Genomic DNA, 18,784 nt, shown 5'->3' with positions numbered 1-18,784 from the left:
ACTCTCTTGCTTTTCTATGATCCAGCAGATGTTGGCAATTTGATCTCTGGTTCCTCTGCCTTTTCCAAAACCAGCTTGAACATCAGGAAGTTCACGGTTCACATATTGCTGAAGCCTGGCTTGGAGAATTTTGAGCATTACTTTACTAGCATGTGAGATGAGTGTAATTGTGTGGTAGTTTGAGCATTCCTTGGCATTGCATTTCTTTGGGATTGGAATGAAAACTGACCTTTTCCAGTCCTGTGGCCACTGCTGAGTTTTCCAAATTTGCTGGCATACTGAGTAAAGCACTTTCACAGCATCATCTTTCAGGATTTGGAATAGCTCAACTGGAATTCCATCACCTCCACTAGCTTTGTTCGTAGTGATGCTTTCTAAGGCCCACTTGACTTCACATTCCAGGATGTCTGGTTCTAGGTCAGTGATCACACCATCGTGATTATCTGGGTCGTGAAGATCTTTTTTGTACAGTTCTTCTGTGTATTCTTGCCATCTCTTCTTAATACCTTCTGCTTCTGTTAGGTCCTTACCATTTCTATCCTTTATAGAGCTCACCTTTGCATGAAATGTTCCTTTGGTATCTCTGATTTTCTTGAAGAGATCCCTAGTCTTTCCCATTCTGTTGTTTTCCTCTATTTCTTTGCATTGATCGCTGAAGAAGGCTTTCTTATCTCTTCTTGCTATTCTTTGGAATTCTGCATTCAGATGTTTATATCTTTCCTTTTTTCCTTTGCTTTTCACTTCTCTTCTTTTCACAGCCATTTGTAAGGCCTCCCTAGACAGCCATTTTGCTTTTTTGCATTTCTTTTCCATGGGGATAGTCTTGATCCCTGTCTCCTGTACAATGTCACGAACCTCATTCCATAGTTCATCAGGCACTCTATCTATCAGATCTAGGCCCTTAAATCTATTTCTCACTTCCACTGTATAATCATAAGGGATTTGATTTAGGTCATACCTGAATGGTCTAGTGGTTTTCCCTACTTTCTTCAATTTAAGTCTGAATTTTGCAATAAGGAGTTCATGGTCTGAGCCACAGTCAGCTCCTGGTCTTGTTTTTGCTGACTGTATAGAGCTTCTCCATCTTTGGCTGCAAAGAATATAATCAATCTGATTTCGGTGTTGACCATCTGGTGATGTCCATGTATAGAGTCTTCTCTTGTGTTGTTGGAAGAGGGTGTTTGTTATGACCAGTGCATTTTCTTGGCAAAACTCTATTAGTCTTTGCCCTGCTTCATTCTGTATTCCAAAGCCAAATTTCCCTTTTACTCCAGGTGTTTCTTGACTTCCTCCTTTTGCATTCCAGTCCCCTATCATGAAAAGGACATCTTTTTTGGGTGTTAGTTCTAAAAGGTCTTGTAGGTCTTCATAGAACCGTTCAACTTCAGCTTCTTCAGCATTACTGGTTGGGGCATAGACTTGGATTACTGTGATATTGAATGGTTTGCCTTGGAAATGAACAGAGATCACTGGAAATGAACAGAGATCAGTGGGGACTAGTGTGACAATATAGAAGCCCTGGAAACTCCAGAGCCAAGGCAGGCTTTGCACACACTCATAGGCTCTTTTCCATGGACTTTCACTCAGTGCTTGAGAGAAAGATTCGAAGACCAAATAGAGCTGCCCCCTCCCACCCCCATGATGCTGCACACAGGAAAGAGATTAGCCATCACTGAGGGAATGGTATGAAACCCTATTTCCCTTTCTTCATCTTTCTCACATATGGAGCAAAAGTCTAAAGACACTGGGGAGGCCAGCAAACCCTGTCATCCTTAGGGTACAGGTGAATACTCACTGATATTACACGAAGGATACGGACAACAAATCTCTGTACCCCAGAGAAAGGAGCAGAAAAGAGTCCATGACCCACTGTAATACCACTAGCAAAGGGGCAGAAAACACTCCCAACAGATAAAGTTAGACTTGGGCTCCCCGGCAGAGGTGGGGGTGGGGCATAAAATTCCCCTGAGGCCCAGGCACACGGGATCTGTGTAAGATCAGGGCTGGACTGGAACAACAGAGAATCTGTCTGTCCCCACAAGAAGCCTAAAACATACCAAGTAACAGGCTACAGAAGGCTGTTGCTGCGGGAGGGAAGAGCATGTGGAGACAGCGAGAGAGCATGTGCTCTCCCTTTTTTGTGCAGGCATTTGGAAATAGCTGGAAACTGAGAGTAGAACATCATCACTGAGAGAAGAAATAAAACCTTGTGGTACCCCACCCAAAGCACAAGGCAAAGCTAGAGGAAACTGAGGCCAAACAAAATCCAAATTTGGCTCAGCTCCTGACTGGACTGACTCGATACTTCATACCAATGGCCTGAAAGAAGAAGAGTGCCCATTTCTTCTTATACAACATTTCTCAGCTGTAAATATTATTTACCTGAGTCTCCACTGATTTACACATTATGTCCAGCATATACACACAGAAAAGAAAGGGAAAAACTAGTCATTGTCAAGTTCAGTTCAGTTCAGTCGCTCAGCTGTGTGAAATCTTTGCGACCCAATGGACTGTAGCACTGCAGGCTTTCCTGTCCATCACCAACTCCCAGAGCGTACTTCAACTCATGTTGACGTCAGTGATGCCATCCAACCATCTCATCCTCTGTCGTCCCTTTCTCCTCCTGCCCTTAATCTTTCCCAGCATCAGGGTCTTTTCCAGTGAGTCAGTACTTGGCATCAGGTGGCCAAAGTACTGGAGTTTCAGCTTCAGCATCAGTCCTTCCAATGAACACTCAGGACTGATTTCCTTTTGGATTGACTGGTTGGATTTCCTTGCAGTCCAAGGGACTCTCAAGAGTCTTTTCCAACACCACAGTTCAAAAGCATCAATTCTTCAGCATTCAGCTTTATTTATAGTCCAACTCTCACATCCATCTATACATGACTACCGGTAAAACCATAGCTTTGACTAGACGGACCTTTGTTGGCAAAGTAATGTCTCTGCTTTTTAATATGCTGTCTAGGTTGGTCATAGCTTTTCTTCCAAGGAGAGAGTCTCTTTTAATTTCATGGCTGCAGTTACCATCTGCAGTGATTTTAGAGCCCCAAAATATAAAGTCAGCCACTGTTTCCACTGTTTCCCCATCTGTTTGCCATGAAGTGATGGGACCAGATGCCATGATCTTTGTTTTCTGAATGTTGAGCTTTAAGCCAACTTTTTCACTCTCCTCTTTCACTTTCAGCAAGAGGCTCTTTAGTTCTCCTTCACTTTCTGCCATAAGGGTGGTATCATCTCCATATCTGAGGTTATTTTTATTTCTCCCAGCAATCTTGATTCCAGCTTGTACTTCATCCAGCACAGCATTTTGCATGATGTACTCTGCATAGAAGTTAAATAAGCAAGGTGACAATATACAGCCTTGATGTACTCCTTTCCCGATTTGGAACCAGTCTGTTGTTCCATATCTGGTTCTAACTATTGCTTCCTGACCTGTATACAGATTTCTCAGGAGGCAGGTAGATGGTCTGATATTACCATCTCTTTAAGAATTTTCCACAGTTTGTTGTGATCCACACAGTCAAAGGCTTTGGCATAGTCAATAAAGCAGAAATAGATGTTTTTCTAGAACTCTCTTGCTTTTTTGATGTGTCAGAGGATGTTGGCAATTTGATATCTGGTTCCTCTGTCTTTTCTAAAACCAGCTTGAACATCAGGAAGTTCACGGTTCACTACTGTTGAAGCCTGGCTTGGAAAATTTTGAGCATTACTTTGCTAGCGTGTGAGATGAGTACAATTGTGCCGTAGTTTGAACATTCTTTGCCGTTGCTTTTCTTTGGGATTGGAATGAAAACACCTTTTCCAGTCCTGTGGCCACTGCTGAGTTTTCCAAATTTGCTGGCATATTGAGTGCAGCACTTTCACAGCATCATCTTTCAGGATTTGAAATAGCTCAACTGGGATTCCATCACCTCCACTAGCTTTGTTCATAGTGATGCTTCCTAAGGCCCACTTGACTTCGCATTCCAGGATGTCTGGCTGTAGGTGAATGATCACACTATCATGATTATCTGGGTCTCGAAAAATTGTCAAGAGACATAACAAGCAAAAGGACCAGACTTAAAATGACCCACATGTTGGAACTGTCTGGCAGAAACTTTAACATAATATTATTCATAATCATCTAAAAGTAAAACAACAATAAAATGTCTACCAACCAGTGGATGCATAAACTGATTATGGAATTCACATAATGGAAGCTACTGAGCAATAGAAAACAAGGAACTTCTGATACATGCCTCCATATGGATGAATATCAAGTGCACCTGTCAAAATTACTGTCAACATTAAAGGTCGAATTTTATAATATGTATACTTTACCTCAAAAAAACTAAATTTGAAAATAAAATCAGGAAAACATTTGTCTGCCTGGTTTTGAAGCTAGTGCTATAATTTATTAACTATATGACCTTGATCAACTGACTTAGCCTTTCTCTGCCTGCATTCTTACATCTACAAAATAGGAAAAACAATGAAGTTAGGATACCCACCTCACAGAGCTCTTGTAAAGACTTAAAACATGTAATATTAATTTTTCAACCTCATCTCCCACCAATGCAGTAACCTGAATTAGACATCTGAATTATTTAAGATTCCACTAATCCACGCTATAGTTTCATAGCATGCTTCTGTACTTTTTAGAATGCCCTTTTATCATCGTACCACAATTCCCAGCAGTACAAACTTCTCATCATCAAAGACAGAGTTTATATGTCTTCTCTACCATTTTTTCACTGCTATCCAAGTAAAGGAGATTAATTCTCACTCTTCCTTAATACAGATCTTCATTTTTGCATTGATCACATAATGTAATTATTTCTTGAATATTTTTCTTTTCTCGTATTATGTCATTGACTAGAAGCCAAATTGTATTTAATATTCTGTCCCAGATCTTAGTTCAGGGTATGACATATGATAGATGCTCAATAAATATTTGAATGATTGAATGGATAAAGGAATCTATTATAGTTCCTTCAATCCTGGCGACCTAAGAGCACTGAAAAATGCCCTTGGTGGGTAACTATTAAAACCTCAAGATAAAAGAAGCATTATAAAAGAAGTTATCTGGAATATCAGAGTATGTAAAGTTAGTCAGTACAATAATACATGCTCCTCTGAAAAGTTGGAATCTGCAGGAGGACAGGAATTTAAATGATGGATTAGTGATCATGTAAGTGCCAGATATCATAACAGGTAGAAGGAAAGACCCCATTACAGACTGCTGTGCTGTGTTCAGACATTCAGTCGTGTTCAACTCTTTGCAACCCCATGGACTGTAGCTTGCCAAGCTCCTCTGTCCATGGGATTTTCCAGGCAAGAATACTGGAGTGGATTTCCATTTCCTCTCCCAGGGTATCTTCCTGACCCAGGGACTGAACCCGAGTCTCTTGTGTTTCATGCTTTGGCAGGTGTATTCTTTACCACTAGTGCCACCTGGACAGACTATTATAGGCAGCTAAGCAGAATCCAGCACCTTAGAATCAGGCTGCAAAAAGGCTTTGTGGGCATCTGTTTCCATAAGCCTGCTGAGCAACCCAGGCTCTCTTAAGTATTTAAACAGGTAGAATATGTATTGAGGAACTAAGAAGCACACAGAAGATTTTGAAAATTAAATATATATATACGTATATATATATATATCCCCTGAAGAAGGCGATGGCACCCCACTCCAGTCCTCTTGCCTGGAAAATCCCATGGATGGAGGAGCCTGGTAGGCTACAGTCCATGGAGTCACAAAGAGTTGGACATGACTGAGTGACTTCACTTTCACTTTTCATACACAAATATACACATACACCCAGCAGAAAATTTGAAATATATATATACACACACACAGACACATATATGGCAGATTTAGAAAATTTGAAATATATATATGCCATACATACATACACCCTGTGACCTAAAAACTCTTGCTATCTGATCTTAGGAACTGATATTATTTGGAAGGGAAACAATATTTGTATACATATCAGTTTGGACAAATTTTTTGTGTGGATCAATATGCAACTTCTATTTATTATTAAAGTGTAAAATATTTACTTTTCTTAAATGTTTGGAATTTGAGATGAATGAGATTTTTTTTTTTTGTCAATATTGAGTTCATAGTCTGGAGTAAGAAGGGTTGACTGCCATGTTGAAGGGCAAATGACGATAACCCATAGTCATATATATTAATAGTTAGGGCTAGTCATCAAGATGTCATAAGGTGACCCTGGTTTTAAACCAAGTTTATATCCCAAAGAGGTGTTTTCTTGCCCCAGCTAAATTCAGTCATATGTCAATGTGTCTGTGAGCTATGAGTTGTAGTTACCAGAAGTTTAAGAAAGAAATATGTCCACAGGGATTTAGGTTACAGAGGTCAAAGCATTCGTCAAAATTTTCCTGGAATTAAATACTCATGATCTAAGCATTTCCTTGTATATAAATTTTACCTCTAAAGAATTAACTAGAACATTGGGCACTAAGGTAAGACAAATTTCAACAAAATATAACAAACAGACTAAAGTCAGGTACCAATCTGGCAGAGAATTATCATATCTAATAACATGGAAGTGAAAATCAGATTTCAAGATATAATCTGGGTTTGAAGCCAATAAAAGTCAATCAAAAAGCAAAGACAGAAGTCCACAGGTTAACGGGAACACTGATGGACAGGTATTACCTTTTTTTTTTTTTCGCCTTAGACCTTGTCTCCAAGAGCATGTCTTTCTCAATTTTGAATGCAAGGTCTTCTAAACCAAGCATCTCATAAACATACTTGAACAAAATTTACCTAATTAACATATATTTTCTGATTGTATATAATGCATTAAGATAGGCAATCATGCTTCATGACAAGCTTCCAGTTGGATAAAACTCAAAATCACACTCTATCCTTAAAAGAAATCATTTCAATTGGGTAATAAGTGCTCACAATAAGCAGTTTTCCATGATTACAAAAAAAAAAAAAAAAGTTCTGATTGGGAAAATATGCTTACTTTAGCAAGCTCTATGTAGCAGTTACATAGATTGTCCTTCATTTTTCATTCAATAATATGCAAAACTGTGAGCTTTCTATACTTCTTATGTGACTGCATGTCCTTCTCTGAAGGGCCACATAACCTGGGAAATACAGAAGATAAACAAAGGTGGAAACCAGAGTCATGCTGAGAAATGTTAAGCCTCTCCTAGCTATAAAAAGAATTACCTCCCTTAAGTTTTTCCGAGCTATAAAGAGCTCTAGAATGTTTGGGATTAAAACTCATCAGATACTCATTTCTTCTTCCTCCTTTCTTGCCTAATATGAGGTTGATTTTTAGTAAATGCAGTTAAATTAATGACTGATATAACTGACAATCAGAAAGTGAAAGGATCCAAATTAGCACTGATATTAATAAACATATTTTTGGTAACAGAAACAAAAAAATTGACAAGCACTGTAAAAAAAATGGTTATGGTAAGTCAGGAAGAGAAACAAAATAGAGCACAGCTTAGCTTATTGTTGGAACTAATGGTAAAGATTTAAGAGTGGTATTCAGTTTCAACATGCTATCACCTCTTTCCTCCCCAAATGCTGTTACCTGTTTCCGCCTCTCAACATCACACTGAACTGAACAAAGAAATGAGCCAGAATTTAAGACACTTATCTGCAGGAGCAGCAAAAACTAGAAAGGTCTCTTCAACGGGCCTGAAATGCTGATTAATTTCTGGGAGATACGAAGCTTGTCAGGCTTCCATAAGATAAGGTCGCTGTGCTGTCAGCTTGTTATGCAACAGGAGCAAAAGCCGCTCAGTGAAAAGTGGGCAGTTTTCACCAAGTGTCTGTGTTTGTCCCGGCCCTGTGAGAAGCAAGCTGTGAGGCAGTGGGGAGGGATCTAAGGGGGGCTGAGAGGGTCATGAGCTCAGAATTCAAATCTCAGTCCTAAGTGAAGGACAGAGAACAGGAAGGAGGCAATTGGGTAAAAACATTTTAGATGGAAGTTCAGAAGAAAGTTCAGTTCCACAAGGTTGGTGGGGAGCCAAAAGCTGCTATCCCAGGAGTCCTGCTTCTCCAAGGAATAGGCCTGCCTTTGAGTCCCTGCCTCACTCACTCACTGGGGAGTGTGGCCTCCGTGAAAATGGGGCAATGCAGGGCAATGGATGTCAGAATGGGGCCGCTGGACTCTCCGTGTACTCTGTTCCTCGCAGTCCAGCCCTGATTGCACACTCTCATGGCCTCCACAGCCCACCCTTGCTCTACTCCACAGATGCAAGAAAATCTTTTGTGTGATTCCCCCCTGGGCCTCTCTTCCTCGGTGAGATTTTAAATAATACCAATCATTTGAATTTTGACTAGGGAGCTTCATAATGAAGAGTCCACAGCCCCAGCCTCTGCAGTGGATCTGGAAGCCACCACTGTGCCTCATCCTCTCCTTTCTCCAGTATTTCCTTCAAGTTCCTCTCATCCCAGGCTATCACCTTGCCAGCTAATGGTGACATATACGTGATGAAATGACCTAAACCTTCATTCGTGAAGGCAGTTAAGTTCTTGACAATTGCCCTCTCGGTCTGGGGCAGCTGTGATTGTTCATTCGCAGTTAGAATGGGGTTGACGCCCATTTCTAAGAGCAGCCCTTCCTCCTCCTGCAATCACTGTCAGTTTCCCCTGTGGGTGACCCCTCTTCTTGCCTGCTGAATCCTGGGAGCAAAGAATCCTAAGTGCCCAGGCAGCAAACACAGCTGTATCTTGATAGTTCCCATAGTATTTGCCTGATGTAAGGGATCTCACAGCATCTCCCCAGCCAGAATCTATTGCTTCTTGCTAGATGAGACAATTTCTGGTGTGATGACAAGTATTACTTCTGTGATATCTGACTTTTTAATTGGAATCCTAATGCCATAAAATTATTTTGGAATGAACTATATCTAGTCCCTCCTTCTAATACACACTCAGATTGTTGAAAGAAATAAATGAAATAATGTATGCAAAAGAGATGAATGCAGAGCTTGACACAAGGTAGGACTAAGTAAATATTGAATCTTTATCCAAATCTTTCCTGATGATGTTATATTTGTAATGAACATTGTATTTAATATTGCTAGTGCTAGCATCAGCTTTTCATTTAACACAGTAAGGACAATAGAAAGCCAATTTGTGTCACACAGAAGTTGGCATGGGCATGAAAAGGAAGGGTTGCATTTAAAACATGTAACATTAAACTCTGTCTTTTTGTGTCTCTCTTTTATACTCAGTTTATAAACATGCCATGGTGGCCTGTGTCTTACACAAATAACTTAGAACTTATCATCTAACAAAATGTTAAAATATCCTTGAACATTTTAACAAATTATTATTGAAATTAGGACTTTTTTTTCAGCAGAAATTACCAAAACAATGCACTATCCTAGTCATTTTATTATACAGCTTATAGTTTGGTAAGTAGCACAGAGGAGAAGGGGACGACAGAGGAAGAGATGGCTGGATGGCATCACTGACTCGATGGACGTGAGTCTGAGTGAACTCCGGGAGTTGGTGATGGACAGGGAGGCCTGGCGTGCTGCGGTTCATGGGGTCGCAAAGAGTCGGACACGACTGAGCGACTGATCTGATCTGAATGGCTGTTTAAATTTGCTATAGATATTACTCACATTTTGGATATTTAATAAAGCAAACAGGTATTCATCTTCCTGAAACTTTCCGTACAAATCTGGAACTTTTTAATTTCAGTGGTTGATTAAAACTTTTCACTTTATATCCTCTGTGGTTTACACTGACATTAATTAGCAAGAATTCATTTTAAAAGAGTGCATAGTGTATCTTAGTGAAAAATCAGTTCCATTAGCAGAATCAAATTCTCATTCCCCAAAAGCAAAAAAAAAAAAAAAAGCTGTAATTTTTCCTTTGGTCTCTCTTTTGGTCCTGCCACAATCTCTTGAATATTTTGCTTTAAATACCATCCTTATCATGGTGTTCGGTACAATTAAAGTAAAAGTTTTGTTCCTATTTTTAAAAAATCAGCTTTGTAGCAGTGTTTAATATACAGGGGTAAGAAAAAGACTACTTGAGCAATGCAAAGTCTCCTTTAAACAGTAAAATACCCGTTGAAGAAAAAAATAACAAACATATTAAATCTTTACAGTGAAGAAGTGAGATAAGGAGAATCAGACGAAGGATAAAAGAATGGGCAAGGGAGGAAATAACAAGAAATCGAGAACATAATTATCGTGAGATATACAATATTGGGGACATTTTCCAAGAATTTTATTCCATGTTATAGTTCAAACTTGGCTTATTAATAGCAAGTTCCAAAAATGGAACTTTAAACTGTTTTCTCAATTACTGGTTTGGAGTTTGGAAGGGATGTGGTTCTGAGATTGTTCCTCCTAACCGGACATAGAAGGGGCCAGGACAAAAGGTTTTCGGAGACTTGATTGCAAAGCATTTTTAAACATTTTTGCCACTTTGGAAATGGATAGTTTTATTATCATTTTTATAAATAATCCACTCTCCTTTTCCAGAAATATTAAAGGAATAAATTAATTTCCTTTTATTTTGTACATTATTATTTTCAGGATAGAAAAGCACTGCTCATAATTTCGTGACCACAAAAATCAATTAATTTGTATTATACTCTAATGTGTTAGGACCAGTTCTAGGGACAGAACAAAGAGGGCAGGTTTTATGGGTGCCCTAAGGGGAGAAGCTTCTAAATCTTACTAATACTCACATTTCCCATGTCAGCTGGCCAGGGGACCTGAAATTCTCAGTACAGTCATTGTTGAAGCTAAAGATTCCATAAAGACTCAGTAACAATGCAAATGCTTTACCAGTAGTGAAAACACTAATCTGCTATCATAAATTTTAAAATATAGTTGGCTGCCACTTTTTAAGACATTGTGAATCTTAAGAAGATACTTTTGGTGAATTACTAAAAAGACACACTAGGAAAATGCAGAAAAAATGTATCAGGTCAGTATGGACTAAGGATGCTGAAATAGCTTCTGAGACTAGGGAACTGCAAGGAATAAATCTGTGTTAGGTATTGTCATCTGAGATATCTGTGGAATGTTCCACTCTCTTCCTGTTTAATACCCTTACCCTCTGCCTCACAGGGGTTGTATGACCAAAAACTACATTTCCCAGATGCCCTAGCAACTAGTTTTCTGGATGAGATTATCTTTCACCATAATCTTGAGATGTATTCATTCGAGTTTAGAAATGAAAGAGATGAGGGTCATTCTTCATTATTTAGTGGAGCCGGCCAATAAGCAGTATGCAGCAGATGTGCCACAACATTGAAAAGAAATGCCGATGAAGACATCTGTGAGGTTGGCAGTGGTGGGGCACTTTCTTGACCACTAGGTGGCAGTAGCATCTCTTGACCTCTAACTTCTCATTCCACAACAATTTTGTACCTTAATTCTTCAATTTCTTTCTGCTTAAAAGCATTGAGTGATTCTATTCCCTGCCATGACAAACACGGTCCAAGGGTTCAGGAATTAGGAATACTAAAGAACAAAGACAGAAGGAAAATATATGCAAAGCTCCTATAGCAAAGCTAGCTAAATGAAAGAGCTGCTTCAACCAGGGAATTTATATGTTCACTTACTAGGAAAACAGCCAATTCCTATGAAATACAATTAAAATCCTCTGGACATAGTAGGGTGTATAAAAGGGCAGCTACAAGAGAGGCAGACTTTGTTTTAGGCCTGGATCTAAAGTGCCCACCTAAGGGCAGAAGACTGAGGTGAAAAAGAGCAATGACCTGGTAGAGGGAAGGAGCAATGAGTGTGTAATACACACTCACCAAATGGAGCTTGTGGCTTGCTTGTATAGTTAAATATTAGGAAAGTTAGATACTTGGTAAGATTTCCCATTCATATGTCTGCTTTGACAGTTCAACACTTCATGGCACAGATACCAGTGGCAAGATTATCTTTCAAACTAATAAATAATGAGAAAGTTTTTGTTAAGAAAAGAAAAAGGGGAGAAAACTTGGTAAGAAATTGAGGCCTAGGTCGCTTTCCACACATCTTTAGTAAGAAGGGGTAAAAGCCTTGGCTTCCCAGATGGCACAGTGGTAGAGAATCCACCTGCAATGCAGGAGATGTGGGTTCAATCCCTGCATCGGGAAGATTCCCTGAGGCAGGAAATGGCAACCCACTCCAAGATTCTTGCCTGGAAAATTCCATGGACAGGGGAGCCGAGCAAGCTACAGTCCATGAGGTCCCAAAGAGTCAGACATGACTGAGCAACTGAGCACACACTCGTGGTAAAAGCCTTATAGAAGATTTTGGGGACAAGTCTTATCAAGTATCTTTAAAATAAATAGATTTCTCCTGAGGGAAAGTCTCGCTAAGCGGATGGCATAGAACTTTCTATTCCAAGTTTCTATTGGCATCATTTATGAAATATAAATCTCTAAAGGGCCAACTAGAAAACTGGGCCTAAAATAAATCAAACCTTCTTTTTAAATTACTGAAATGCCTTTTCTTGTTCTTCACCTCAGCAGGCATTATATTTATTCACAAAATAACTTGTTTATGACCAGTGATCACCAGAAAGACTACAGAAGTAGTCAAGAGCCGTGGCTAGATGTCCAGATGCAGAGGGTAGTCTGTTTGCTAAAAATCTGAGACACTTTACAGAGAAGTTCTGCAGAGGCTGGGGATCCCTGCCACAGAGATCCTCAGTTTAAATGACAGGGTGTCCTGTCACTAATTCTAGATACTGATGAATGGAAGGGAGTATCTGGGTTGACCACAGATGCCCAGTTGTCTGCAAACATTTGTGAGCAGTCTCATCAAGATGGCAAGACAACTAAATAGATGCAGTGGGTAATGACTAGAATTGGGCAGACTTACCCTGAGAGCACAACCCAACCCTTACAGCCTCACTCCATCTTTGACTAAGAAATAGAACCCTCCCTCGAAGCATAGGAATGTGCACTCAGATTGACTGTATAATGATCAAAAAAAAAGATACCCAATTTAATACTAGTAACCAACCATGACAGAAGCTGTAAGGGAAAGTTCTTCGATCTCAAACATCTTACTTAACAATGCTCTTGTATGTCAACAAATTAACCATGGGACAAACCTAATTTACTAGACCTGTTATCATTCATGGTGTTAAATAATGAGAGCTGTGTTCTTCTATCCAAGAAGCTCTGTGTTCTTCACCTAGCCAAAAGAAAGGTGGTACTAAGTTGGTGGAGGAGAATACAAAGGACAATAACCAGCTTTATTGGGTTGGCTTTTTAGAAAGCTGTTGAAGAGTGTACAGACAAGGGGGAAATTGATAGCATTCTCACCAGAAAATTAATAACATATTGCCAACTTTTGGGAGCCAACAGCATGTCTTCAAAGCTAACTGTGACCCTTGTTCCTTAAAAAAGGCCCTTTCAAGTTCTCCCCATATATAACAGCTTGGATAAATTCAGATCTGCCTATTTCAGGACCAAATAACATAGAGCAATGTCTATCTGTTACCAGGTTTCAGTTGGACATGCTTGGTACTGCTTGAGCCCTTCTTGGTAATAAATACTAGGCAAAAATCACCGTTTTGGTAGTAAATATTAAGAGCACAGCAAGTGATCACTAATTTGAAAAGAAAAATGGTTGAAATCAGAGTATTGATTCCCACTAACCCCTTTTTAAACAGCCTTGTCTGACTGATAAACATGACAGTGTGTTCACAGGACCAACATGGAGACAGACAGACTAACAGGGATTAAGAAAGAATTCCCTTTTGAATGAGATCATGAGAAGGGAAAAGTTAAAAAGATTTACACGTGCTTGGGTTCCAGGCATTACTCATCAAATCATACTGAAAGATAAGATGCTCAAATGCCCAGCTGATTTTAAAAGTGCTCGCAAATAGATCACATGTCATTTGGGACATATGATAGAAACTGAATACTGTTCTTCACTGGAAACTCCTGGAGTTTCAGATTTGAGAGCAATCTGATGCAGATGTTTTCATGTCCTTTACAAAGGAATACAGCCAGCTTGCCACTGAGTACTGCTAGACCCCTCCCACTACAGGAGAACATCAGATAACCCTGAGATTAAAATGGTCTATAATAATTTGGATACGATCAGAGGAATGGTAAAGTGACGGAGGAAACAGAGCCCACTGATAAAAGGGCAAAAGGTACATTTGAAAACAAGGGACAGGGTTGACGTTCAGAGGGAGTTCCTCAGTACATATGCGTAAGCAGGCTGCTTCACTACCAGTGGTAGAGCCCACTAAGTATCCAGCTACCCCCATCATTCCATGCTCTGAATTCTGATTCTTTCCAAACCAAGGTAAAAGAGGCTACTTAGTTCACTGATAGGAGTTCCCCAATAAAATCCACATTTTTCTGTGTTCGTAAGACAAAATGGCACAAGACACCCAAGCAAAGCAAAGGCGGATCAAATGATGATGTAATTCCATTGCCCCTGCTGAAATCACCAATGGGTCAAAGGACTGTACTTCATATGAAGACAAAGAAACCACATGAAAATCGCTTTAGGAAGAATTCCCTGAGAACACACTTGGCAAGTGGATTACATCAGCACCTTACTGGTAACTCCAGGAGCCTATAAATTCATGTTACACAGAACTGACACCTGTAGTCAATGTCTCACCCAACTGCTGCAGTACCCTGCAGAAATGCCTCAGTTGTAAAGGGTTGTCTCAGTGAAAGGGACACACTTCCAGGGAAGCCCATACACTATGACTGATCAAAGTCAGCACATGAATGCCTGGATTTTTGAGCTCAATGTGACAACACTGATAGTCCACTTAAGCTTCAGAGCTCTCTGTCACGTTGGCCAAAACTCACAGTGGCCTGCATCACAGCTTGCCTTTTCTCTCTGCTCAATCCTGCTTCCCTCCTCTGCCTTCCAGGGGTATAGATTTTGAGGATAATTCCTAATCAATACCATAAATGGTAAATTCCATCCCAGAATCTGCTTCCCAGTGCATGCCACCTATAACTGCTGATAACCAGGACTGAGGCTTTAGAGCAACACCAATCATCAGTTGTAGCCTGGCTATAGCAATAAGAGCTTCATCACTAATTGTAGGTGGAGAACAGATTAATACTGGTGGCAGCCTAATTGATAAAATTTCCATCTGTGGTAAACTGGAATTGTATAATTGAGTTAGGGAATTCACTAGCTGGCTTCTATCAGATATTTGACAAGTATGTGGGAAATTGTAATTATAAGGAATTGCGTGAAGTAACATTTTCAAAAAAAAAAAAAAAGAAAATGAAAGGCTTACAGTCATTAATATGCAATTGAAAATCAAGTATGAAAGCCAGCTGGCCTTCCTGATAGAACACAAATGGGCTCTCATCTACTGTAGGAGGAATTCAAAATTACTGCCGAATTTTGTCAAATGCTTTTTCTGCACATTTTGAGATGATCATATGACTTTTATCTTTTATTTTATTAATGTAGAGGTTGTTAAACCATCCTTGCATCCAAGAGATGAATCCCACTTGATCATGGTGTATGCCTTTTAACCTATTGTTGAATTCAGCTTACTAATAGTTTCTTGAGAATTTTTGCAGCTGTGTCCATCAAGGGCACTGGCCTATAGCTTTTGTTTCTGGTAATGTTCTTATCTGGTTTTGGTATCAGGATATTGCAGGCCTCAAGAAATGAATCTGAAAGCAGTCTATTTTCTTCAATATTTTGGAAGAGTTTGAGAAGGACTGCTGTTAATTTTTCTTTAAATGTTGGATAGACTTGATCAGTGAAATCACCTGGTCCTGGGATAGGAAAAAAAAAAAAAAATGTAATCAGCAAGTGGATCTGAGTTGTGCAGGGACAAGATGGTAATGTTTGCTAATGTGGCTAATGGTACCCTTCCCAAATACCGCTTAAGGTGAGGAGTATGTTTCCTAGCTGATGTGGGTGTTGGCTAATATCAACTCACACCTGCTCCCCTCTCTGGGGAATTTCTCTCAGCCAAAAGGAAGCTAATTTGACTGGGAGGCCACATGCCAGCCCAACCCATCTCCCTGGGGTAGAACTTGGCCAAAGAGTTTCAATAGACTGCTCCATCTGCCTTTAGCTGGATTAAATCTACAGTACCTTTCCCTAAAAACTTTACTATGAGATCAGATGAGGCACTCTCAAGACCCAATTCTTTCTCCCCCCACCATCTCTTGCTTCCCTCACTTTCTGCTGAGAGTACTTCCACAATAAACACAGGCCTAAGAATCCCATTATCAAGCTCTGCTTCTAGGGAACGTGACCTGTAAGTCTTTGGAACAAAATAAACATAATAGGAACCTGAACAAACGAGGAACCAAGAGTGAATGCAGGAAGACAGAAAGCAAATTCTCTCTACTCAATAATTTTTCATAGGTTTACACTAAATCCTGGTTTCCCTGGTGGCTCAAATAGTAAAGCGTCTACCTGCAATGCGGGAGACCTGGCTTTGATCCCCGAGTCAGGAAGAGCCCCTGGAGAAAGAAATGGCAACTCACTCCAGTATTCTTACCAGGAGAATCCCATGGACAGAGGAGCCTGGTAAGTTACAGTCCATGGGATCGCAAAGAGTCGGACACGACTGAACAACTTCACTCACCTTACACTAAACAGACTAGAGTCACTTTCACTGGACATAAATACAACAAAGTATACAAAAATTACTTAAGGAATGAGTGAATTACAAACAGAAACAAACAATTATAAAAGTATTAAAGGCAGGTGGGGCGCCCGGGGGTCCCGGGTGGCAGTGTCGGCGACACAGAGGAGGCAGGAGGCCCAGTCCGGGCCCAGAACCAGCCGTCAACCCGCAGCCTCACGCACCGGGCCCCGCGCACCCCGGTCACGGCCCACCCGGCCGCTGGTGCCCAGTTCGAAGAAGACACTGCTGCCGAGTTCGAGGGGCTGCAGGAGGAGCCAGCGGACGGCTTCCAGGTGATCCTGGTAGATGCGGGCGACCTATACAACCCGGAGGCGGCCATCTCCGGGACTCCCAACACCTATTACGAGGGTGGCTACTTCCAGGCGCCTCAGGAGCCCCATCGACCACCGATTCCTCTCACTCCCTGCCGGTCTTCCTGCTCCTGCCCACGATGTGGCATCCCAACATGTACGAGACTGGGGACTGTGCATGTCCATCCTCTGCCCGCTCCCCTCCATCCGCAGTCTGTGTCCCCCAGAGGGTGGAGCAGCCCTCCGAATGGTGGGACCCCACCCAGAGCATCAGGACCATCCCTCCCAGTACCATCTCCCGCTCCACGAACACAACGCCTCACCCGCCTACGTGGACACCTCCGTGATGCGGCCAGAAGAGGATGCGACCCGAGGCAGGGCCAGGAGCACACGGACACCACCCGCCAGCAGGTCCAGGGTACCAAGACAGGGGCGGAGCCGGGCGGCGTGCACATGCCCATTCAGCTCACAATATCCCGCGCAAGATCAGGAGGCCCTGGCACGCGCCAGGGTTCAGAGCTCTTGCATCGCGAGGACTGGGAGGCTGAGGCCGGAAACTGCTTCCGGGTCAACAAGGATGATCAGGGCAACAAGGGGTCCTGGCACCGCGTTCCTGGTAATAGACTTAACAAATTTTTCACCTCAAAACAGAGGTAACATAGATGTCTTAGTCATATTAAATAATCTATGTCTCAGAATGCTGTTGCGGAATCTTAGAGCAATCTCTTATGGTCTCCAGCTACTGCTTAGAGGTTTTCACAGTTTCTGTAAATCATTGGATTAAAGTGAAAGTCGCTCAGTCGTGTCCGAGTCGTGTCCACTCTTTGCAAACCCATGGGCTATACAGTCCATGGGATTCTCCAGGCCAGAATACTGGAGTGGGTAGCCTTTCCCTTTTCCAGGAGATCTTCCCAACCCAGGGATTGAACCCAGGTCTCCCGCCCCTGGATTAAAACCATTTAAGGCTCCACTCTCACATGTGTATTTCCTACAGAAGAATACATTCTTCAGTTCTTTAGCACACATCTTCAGTAAACGTACTCTCATTTAGAAAACATTGATATACTGATTTTTATGCATCTATTTTCTGAACTATAAAATTTACAGTTAGTTTTAGGAAGTTGTGGTAGTTTACCTGTCAACTTGGCTGAGCTATAGTACCCAATTATTCAATTTAAAATGAAGTTAGATGTTTCCGTGAAGACATTTTATAAATGAGGATAAGATGGCCAATTAGCTAACTTGAAACAAAGATAATCCTCAATAATCTGAGTGGGGATGGTACAATCAATTGAAAGACCAAGATTTCCCTGAGGAAGAAGAAATTCTGTCACAAGACTGCAGCATCAGTTCCTGCCCAAGCCTTTCTAGCCTGTGAGCTGGCCTGACAGATTTCCAACTTTCTAGTCCCTACAATCCTGTCAACCAAATGCTTGAAGTAAACCACTATATATATACGTGTGTGTGTGTGTGTGAGTATGTGTTGGTTCTGTTTCTTCCTGTTTTGTTCTACTGATTCTGTTTCTTAGAGAAACCTGATCACAACTTATTTTTTTTTATATAATAATATTTGGTCTAGAAGTAACTTATATAGTGATAGCCTCTCTCATTAGCTCAATGCCTTGGGAATTGACTTATAGAACACACCTGCAAATGCTTCCTACCAATTATCAATTAGTCCAGAAGTCAGCAAAGAGAACCCAATCTTTGATGTTAGTTCAGTTCAGTCACTCAGTCATATCCAACTCTTTGCAACCCCATGAACCACAGCACACCAGGCCTCCCTGTCCATCAGTAACTACCTAAGTCTACCCAAACCCATGTGCATTGACAGTGATGCCATCCAACCATCTCATCCTCTGTCATCCCCTTTTCCTCC

At 41.0% G+C, this 18,784-nt stretch overlaps 1 protein-coding gene across 1 annotated transcript; it reads left to right on the top strand.

Moving 5' to 3' along the window:
- Positions 1-15,791: 15,791 nt before the first annotated feature.
- LOC147365721 (ubiquitin-conjugating enzyme E2 R1-like) lies at positions 15,792-17,706 on the top strand. The gene is made up of 2 exons (XM_086316740.1): positions 15,792-15,844; positions 16,671-17,706. The coding sequence occupies exons 1-2, from the start codon at positions 15,792-15,794 to the stop codon at positions 17,560-17,562; spliced, it is 945 nt and encodes a 314-aa protein (XP_086172866.1). The 3' UTR covers positions 17,563-17,706.
- Positions 17,707-18,784: the final 1,078 nt, after the last annotated feature.

This window comes from Bos grunniens, chromosome 9 (assembly GCF_055505025.1).
Source record: "Bos grunniens cultivar Pamir isolate PY7600 chromosome 9, Bosgru_T2T1.0, whole genome shotgun sequence".
NCBI classification, from domain to species: domain Eukaryota; kingdom Metazoa; phylum Chordata; class Mammalia; order Artiodactyla; family Bovidae; genus Bos; species Bos grunniens.
This window is presented reverse-complemented; position numbering and strand designations above follow the sequence as displayed.